Below are 8,115 nucleotides of genomic sequence, written 5' to 3' on the forward strand. Positions count from 1 at the left end.
TCAGATCAATGACCAGCTGATGAACATGAAACAGATGCAATGTGCCGTTTCTTCTTCGTTTAATACTTTCCATGCCACTGCTCTCTCGTAGGACACTGGCCTCCCCATGCTGGACAAGCAGATACCCCCTTGAATCCACACAAAACCCTGCACCAAAATAATACATCTTTAGAAAGTGCAAGCCAGTTAATTGGAGTAACAATTAATGAATCACACAAAAACTTTCTTGTGAGCTCAGAATGGCCAAAGCATGAAAAAAAAAGAAAAAAGAAAAGAAAAAAGGAACAAGATCAGAGTACAGAAACAAAAACAAATAGCAACAACTGACAATCAGAACTCAACCATTAATAGCATTGACACCATTTAACCAAACTATTATCAAATACTGAATGCATTTGAGGTCACACAATTTGTTTATGGCATATATAGGGTTCAACAAGTCCAATGATTCAAACTTATTTACAAAGAATATTTTGTGCGTAGAGTGTTCAAGGTCAGACAAATAGCCACTAGAGCTTGCTAAATTTAAGGAATAAAAGGAGCAGTGCCTATGTACATATTTTCATTACTAGTCCGTCCAAGCAATACATCCATTCATTGTTTCCATCAATGATATGTTAATTGTAGTAAGTAGTAACTTCATTCAATCCTTTAAGACATCCAAATTGCACTTGGAATTTGTCAAAGATATAAAAGTATAAAAACAATTCATATATGTGACCGACTAAACTTATGAGATAGTTGGTTTATAACATGGTATCAAAGTCTCGAAGCACAAGTGATTTTAGAGTTCAATCTTTATTACCTCCCATTCTTATGAGTAAAAGTTAAATAGGTGATATGCAATTGTAAGATTCTCACATTTTTAACACTCTTGACTTTCCTCTTACCAAGTCAAATGGAAGTATATTTTTTAATACATGTAAAAAGAACCACACCTGTTGCATAATCTGAAGTAACTCAAAGCACAGGGTTTTCTTTCTTTGGTCGTCAAAAATTTTGTCCAAAGTGATGTCTTGCAGTTCAACCAACGTTGTCTCAAGCATATCAAGTCCAGATTGATTTGCAAATGTAAAAACTGGCAATGCCTGGGAATACATATATAAAGTTCCACTTTCTTATATTTTAACATTGTGAAAGAAAACAATAGCAAGAAAATAAGGTCCACCAAACCAGAAAATTTTGTTTATATATATAGGGTAAATAGGCTCTCATGTTGCATGAGATAATTTATCTCATGCAACATACAAAAATGTGGGTAGGATCCACTTTGAAGAAGAGAGAGAAAGAAAAAAAGTGGGTCTCATTCACTTTTTTGCGTGTTGCATAAGATAAATTGTCTCATATAACATAAGAAACACATTTTCCTATATATATATATATATATATATATATATATATATATAATCCTGCAAGAAGACCATATGCTGGAAGGATGGATTTCAATGTATTTTATCATTCACTTCATTTGTAAGCATCGTACATTTAAGAGATCATTAGAAAATATGCCAGGAGGAACATTGCAGCAGAATTTCAAAAGTAATGCTTGTACAATTATCTGTGCAAAGAAATGTATTCAAGTGATCAATAAAGTTAGAAAACCTTAGGTGTAGAACATAACAAATGCAGAAAAGACATTATCAAAGATTCAAAATGAAGATATAATAAAAAGAAAATACCTTTAAAGAGCAGCACATAACTGCATCTGAATGATGCCAAAGGGATTTGAGAATGGAGTGACTGCCTTCACACTTCTGCAGCTCTACCCCTAGATAGAACCTGCAAAGCATGTCAGCATTTAAAATTCAACAGACACTTCCTATACAAGTTGAGAAAGAACAAAAAGTAGCAACGTGCATAAAAGAAAGAAGTCTCCCATGCGAATTTGCATATCTAAGGTCCAACTTAATGCCAATGTCAATGTGGTCTAATAGTACTTCCCCTGGAAAGGAGGATATTGCAATCCAACCTATTTTAATGAATGAGAATTTGTGGAGTCTTACTATATTCCAGAAAATTCTTTTTCCTTTAGTTCTCACCCTCATCTACTAAAAGGCATTTCCTTGTTGAATTTTATCAATTAATCATCGTAAACAGGTGAAAAACAGTTACAGTTTACTGAAATGAGACCAATTGGGATAAAGTGCTAGTTGACTTACCACCTGAGTGGCATAAACAGTTACAAAGATTGCTATTCAAACACAACAATCCTTACCTAGTACAAGTGTCCAACATTATGCATGAGATCAAGACCTAGAAAACACAATTATAGTTCTACCCAACTTGTCTCTTCTTACTATACTGGTAGACCTTTCTCTTTCAAAGAAAAAAATAAGTTCATTCAAATGTCAAAGGAACTTCAGTGAATCATATACTTTTTAGGATTCAATCTGAAGCAACACGCCAACATGATTGAGTTATTCAGATCATAAATAACAGCCATGCAATCAAAGGTTTTTAATGACAGACCTATAGCTGTTACAGATCCACCGAGCAAGTATTTGTGCCTCAGGAGTGCTAGGTGGCGAAAGAAAACAATTCTTAGAACCGAAATGCGAAGGGGAAATCACTAATGCAACCTTCTGCACAGATGCAATAATGCTGTGGACATATTGCCGGGCCATGGTTGTTACATTGTCTTGAAGGTTTGCTTCAAATGCAAACTGGAATGCTATTGTCATCACAGATTTTGTGCTCTCAGAATGACCAGCATTGTCACCATATGTTTTGTTTCCTGTGGTTCCAACTTCAAGAGCAGAAGCAAGATCAAGTGTATGGTTTGGACTAGTAGCATCCTTCATCATATTTTGGACAAAAAGTCAAAAAAAATTTGTAAAAAAGGAGGGGAAGAGGTAACCAAATCTCAAAATAATGCAATCAAATTATATCTCAAACTGAGACTTGCCATGCTAGAATCAAGAGATATGATGCGAAAACCAGAAGGTAACATGGGATTATTATCCGAGAAAGATGCATCCATGGGAGCAAAAATGAGTTCTGCACAGGTGCCAACTGCATGCTCATCAACTCCTCTACAAAGCTGGACAAATGCAACCAGAACGAAAGTTAACTGTATACTTCAGGTTGAAATGAACCTTCAGAACTATATGCAGATATCAATGTTCTAGCTATTCACTTAGAATCCAACATATAATGTGTTCATATATAGATCCTTACTCAAAATATGCCTATAGCTATGTGAAGATCCCCATTCCAAATATGTGATTGATCTTATTGTTTAGAAAGGATGGTAATCATGGATAAGTGGTTAGCAAAAGAATAAACTATGATATAGCAGTAGAGTTTTCTCTTAAATTACCATTATAGAAGGAACTTTGCCCTTTATTTTTTCCATGTGGTCATGAAACTAGAAATAGATGAAGTTGAAAAGAATGGCAATGAAAACATATTACTTACTTGCAAGAGGAAAATATCACCAGTTATAGTCATGTCATCTCGACAGTACCCCATGTTTTCAAGTTTAATAACCTCCATGAACTGTTTTAGAGATAAAAAAGTTATTTAAGAATGAATACACACAAGGAGAAAACTACAAGAATGATAATATCCACAAGCTCAAGGAAAAAAAATGTGTTCAATATTGCTTTGAAAGAAAAAAGGGTAATGTCTAAATACTATTATGTTGAAAGGGAGCATCAAATTAGGACCAAATAACTTGCCTCTTCATGCTCAATTGTGTGAGCCAGTGGAAGAATAACTTGACCCCCAAAGCTTCCTGCTCTAGCCCCTGGCAAGCTGCAGGGACCAGTTTTAATGGCAGTAGCTGAGTAAGCATCAATACTACTATCTGCCCATTGTGACCGGTGCTCCCGCAAGAATCTAAGAAGAATTGCTGGAGGGACATCCTATAGGGACAGAAAAATGAGCATGAGACAACTAATACATGGAAGCTGAATATTTGCAGTTCATAGACAGGAAAAAAGAAAAAAGAAACTAGAAGCTGGTCTATAAGCCTTTGCTTCTTGAGATTGTTTTGTAGCATATGGAGGAGACTTTCGTAGATAACATATGCAATTAATGCAGAATAAAGGTTAAAAGAAATTTATTATTTAGATTGAAATTATATTTATAAAAAGGAAAAATAAGAGCGTAGAACCATGTGAAGAGGAAACCAACATGCATGCTATATCTGTGAAGGATAGTAAGTGTTAGAACAACCTTACCATGTTAATCTTTTATGGAGAGGATTATATTTATAAACTTTTTATATTATGTACTAGGAGTAGTACATTATGTGCTGGAATGTACTACCCCTAGTACATAGTGTAGTTTGTAAACAAAAAGTTTGTAAATATAACTTTCTCCATCTTTCATAACTACAAATTCAAATTTCAGCGACACAGGCAAGCCCCAGATAAGATAGATTCATAAACAAAGAATCTACTTCAATTTACTCTTTGGTAATTGTATTAAATACAGCAGTTGTTGTGCTGGTATCAATAAACAAGCTATTCAACTGTGACCATGATATTTTGTTTTACATTCAAGTATTACATTTACCTGTAAGAACACGGATGCTTTGGCACATAGTATGGAACTACTCACAGAAGGGCAACCATTGTTATAACCTAGATTTCCTCCCATTATCTTGCCAGGAGATGAATTCACAAGAAGCTTAACATCATCATTGTCATCGCTTTCTAACAAGGACCAGCCATCATCTGCAAACCCATTGACAGCTTCATTAAAGCCCCTGCAAAAGAGGAAGATTAAATTTAGGATTTGGATTACCCTAACCACTCAATTAATTTGATTTATTTCAAGGAACAGTGTGAACAATCAAGGCACAAACTTGCTCAATCTCTGACTAAGTGCTCGTAGAGCAGCAGGCATTCTTCCCCATCCTGTGACACTTGGCTGTGATACTTCTTGAGAAATCTGCCTCAAATGACGTAAAGCCTGAATGATAAATACAGAGTTACTGTTTGAAGCTGCATGAGTTTATAAAAGCCACAGGAAGAGCAAAATATCAGGCTTATAAAAGCCACACATTAATTATTCCAAATCAAATCAAACCAACAACACTGGTAAGAAGCTTGTTTCCCTTAACTAGAGTTCTTGTGACAGTACTCGAACCTGATTAAACCGTTTTGGATACCAAAAAAATAAAATTATTCCAAATCATAAAGCATAAGAAATCTCTGGTGAAAGTTACTAGCAGAAACAATAGTCTCACCGCCATAGTTGTCTTTTGAGCAAGCAGCATTGGTGATTGATAAAGTGGGCGCAAAACTTCAGGTACACTCCAGGGCTGATTCAAAACAACCAGCAAGTCAATAATTTAAGTTACAATGAAGCTAACCAAGTTTGCTTCACTTTATAAGTAAAAGGATATTTTACAAACCTCTAAAACCATATGATCAACAATATGAATAATGGATCCCCCTCCTTCACAAGGTCTAATTAGATACCCGCTTGGTAGCATATCTGCTCTAACAAAATGCTGCACTGGGGGCATAGTAGGACCATTCTGAGTGTTGTTAAGTGACCTTTCACATATCTGTTATTGTTAAAATCATGATTGAAGCCCACATAAGCATCAAAGGCAAGGAATGATAAAGGGAGAAAAATGTGAGAACTTTATTGTAAAAAAAGTTACATACCACAAGACTACCATTCTCCAAAAGAGATGTGTAACGTAGCAACCAAAAGTCACGAGCTGGTACCAAAGTTGTTGGTGCATACAACTAATAAAGATGGCAAAATTTGAACTATGCATTTACCAAAGCTTCCAAATATATTAAACCATGGACAGAGAATGTACTAGCTATAGTATTAGTACCTGCATGTAAAGCAGTTCAATTGTTCCCCCATTTGCAGTGGAGATCATATTTAGAACATTCACAGATCTGCAATCACGAAACCACGAGGTTCGATCTTTGAGAATTTCAGCAACCTGTGTACAGAACATTTTTAATCAGTGTCTCCCCAGTTCATATGAATTGGTTCTCTTAATAAAACAGGAACTTACTCTTTTAGGTTCTAGACTCACTAGGCCACAAGCACGTACTGCCACTCCAGTGCAACCATGAGAAATAGCAACAATTCCAATGGAATCAGGACCAGGCTGCAGACATGTAAAGAAACAAGTTACAAAATTAGTTACCTAGTAAAGAGATTGAAGAAATAGACAAAGGGTAGAAATTGTCACTAATGCCATTAAAAGTTTAAGCATGAAAGCTCATAAATGGTTTTTAACCGAAGAGCCTTTTGGCTTAAAGCACAGACATGTGTCTGATAAGAACCTTGGATGCATCACCCCAAGAGCTATTGGGGTGGTGCATCTCAAGGTTCTTATCAAATGGTATCAGAGCCTTCCACTATGTCTTCCAGTTGCAATCGAGCGGCTCTGGTGGTGATGTTGACATTGAAGAGTTCGCCCAGGGCTAGTAAAAGACTTGAGCAAAGCTAGCCCGTGTGAGCGCCGGGACTGCGGGGCATGGTGGAATGTTATGACCCATTTGCAAGGTATGGGACTTGAAGTCCCACATTGTTTGTATGGGCAATTAATGTGGGGTTATAAGACCTTAAGCACTCCCACCCTTTCAGCTAGCTTTTGAGATGATGCATTCCAAAGTTTTTATCAAATGGTATCAGAGCTATTCAATCCAGGCAGCTTTGAATCATGGCCATGCTAAGAAAAAAATTATGGCAATTGCAATCGAGCGGAGCGTAGTGGAATGTTATGATCTAATGGCAAGGTATGAGACTTGAGTCGGGTTTATATGGACTTTGAATTATGATTATTATTGGGGACAGTGTTTCTGATGATGTGCATTCCAAGTTGGTTTGCCTTAAGGTTCATGCACTTCATTAACATGCCCCATACACTGACAAAGAATAGTGGAATCTTGTTAACATGTTGTGATTGTTGTGATAATAACAAGCAAGAAGCTGTAACCTTCATTCCAGGCATTGGGACCCACTCCACAGCAGTTCCAGTTCCAGTGGCCTTTGAAATAAACTCTGCTACAGTCTCCTCTGCAATGGACAAAAGTCTGGACAGCATAGAGCAAGACAATACAAAACAACCACATTAGTTGTCATAAACTGAAATTGTACAACACCAACACACACACACACACACACACACACAAATAAATAAAAATAAAAATAATTCACTGACCCAGCTGGGCTTGCATCTCTTGGTTGCTGAGGTGTCAGAAGATGATGTTGACCACTAATTATCACTGACTCGCAACTCGGGTCTGTGGTAGCAAGTGTTGTATTCTGCAATATGATGTTAAAAAGAATGTATTATCATAAAATTATATTTTTTTTAATTAAGAAATTATATCATGCTATTTATTATTACATTCTGGGTTTGTTGGCGGAAAAAGGTGTTCTCATAGACGAGGTGTGACACTTGCTTTTGCAGCCTCTCATTTTCCTCCATCAGCAGTTTATTCATTTCTATCAGCTTCCTGTTTACACCATGAAGCCGTGAAGCTTCATTTTTCTGCTTGTCCCTGCATCTGTAACAACAAAGAACATAACCAAAAAAAATCATAGCTCTTAAACCATTGCAACATAGTCAAAAAACAAAGTAAAAGTAAACAAAGCCAAAAAAGAAAAAGAAAAAAAAAGAGATAAATACCTTCTGTTCTGGAACCAAACCTTGATCTGCTGAGGTTCGATATTAGAGAGAATGGGGAACTCTCTGATTATTTGTTGACGTTTCATGGAACTGGGTTTGGGACATTCATGATAAACTCTCTCAAGAGCTTCCACTTGTTCTGGTGTATAGCGCACATATTTGCCGTTATCATTTGCCACCTTCATCCTATCTTCGCAGCCAGAACTCACTGTCATCATCTTTGCCTTTCAAATTCAACCCAAGTTATATTATTATTATCAACTTTCAAAACCCAAAGAAGAAAAAGAAAAAGTCTCCATTAGATTAGAGATTGGAAAAATGCTTCATTTGATTACCAATGGCTATCTATCTATCTATATATATATATACAGTTGATGACATGGAGAAGAAGAGAGAATAAAACTATAAACTTAGGTACCTCAAAGTTTGTCTGTGATAGTTGATAGATGTAGAAAATGTAGTTTTAGTTTTTACTTTTTCCTTCCTTTGTAGCTGTA

General features: G+C 36.1%; 1 protein-coding gene across 2 annotated transcripts; it reads right to left on the bottom strand.

The window, feature by feature from the left end:
• On the bottom strand, window positions 1–7,836 carry LOC133315619 (homeobox-leucine zipper protein ATHB-8-like). Of its 2 annotated transcripts, XM_061517276.1 has the most exons (19): window positions 7,619–7,836; window positions 7,337–7,496; window positions 7,148–7,251; window positions 6,923–7,019; window positions 5,993–6,088; window positions 5,804–5,917; window positions 5,625–5,708; window positions 5,366–5,521; window positions 5,198–5,272; window positions 4,814–4,920; window positions 4,522–4,714; window positions 3,681–3,866; window positions 3,418–3,498; window positions 2,906–3,040; window positions 2,470–2,795; window positions 1,680–1,779; window positions 1,261–1,268; window positions 939–1,092; window positions 1–147 (listed from the first exon to the last, which is right to left on the bottom strand). In XM_061517276.1, the coding sequence occupies exons 1-19, from the start codon at window positions 7,834–7,836 to the stop codon at window positions 1–3; spliced, it is 2,541 nt and encodes an 846-aa protein (XP_061373260.1). The 2 variants fall into 2 exon arrangements, with proteins under 2 accessions (XP_061373260.1, XP_061373259.1); XM_061517275.1 differs by lacking the exon at window positions 1,261–1,268 and having other exon boundaries at window positions 939–1,088.
• Between the last annotated feature and the right edge of the window lie 279 nt (window positions 7,837–8,115).

Source organism: Gastrolobium bilobum, unplaced genomic scaffold (assembly GCF_033153095.1).
Source record: "Gastrolobium bilobum isolate Gb01-03AN ecotype WA unplaced genomic scaffold, APGP_CSIRO_Gbil_v1 utg4030, whole genome shotgun sequence".
Classification (NCBI taxonomy): domain Eukaryota; kingdom Viridiplantae; phylum Streptophyta; class Magnoliopsida; order Fabales; family Fabaceae; genus Gastrolobium; species Gastrolobium bilobum.

What these genes read in the sequence shown, in the direction of transcription:
- LOC133315619 (XM_061517276.1), bottom strand. Translation starts at nt 7,836, where the DNA reads ATGATGACAGTGAGTTCTGGCTGCGAAGATAGGATGAAGGTGGCAAAT. An exon ending in TTGATCATATGGTTTTAGAG is followed by an intron (nt 5,273 to 5,365) that starts GTTTGTAAAATA and finishes GTTTTGAATCAG; the next exon opens with CCCTGGAGTGTACCTGAAGT. An exon ending in ACACAATTGAGCATGAAGAG is followed by an intron (nt 3,499 to 3,680) that starts GCAAGTTATTTG and finishes TCTCTAAAACAG; the next exon opens with TTCATGGAGGTTATTAAACT.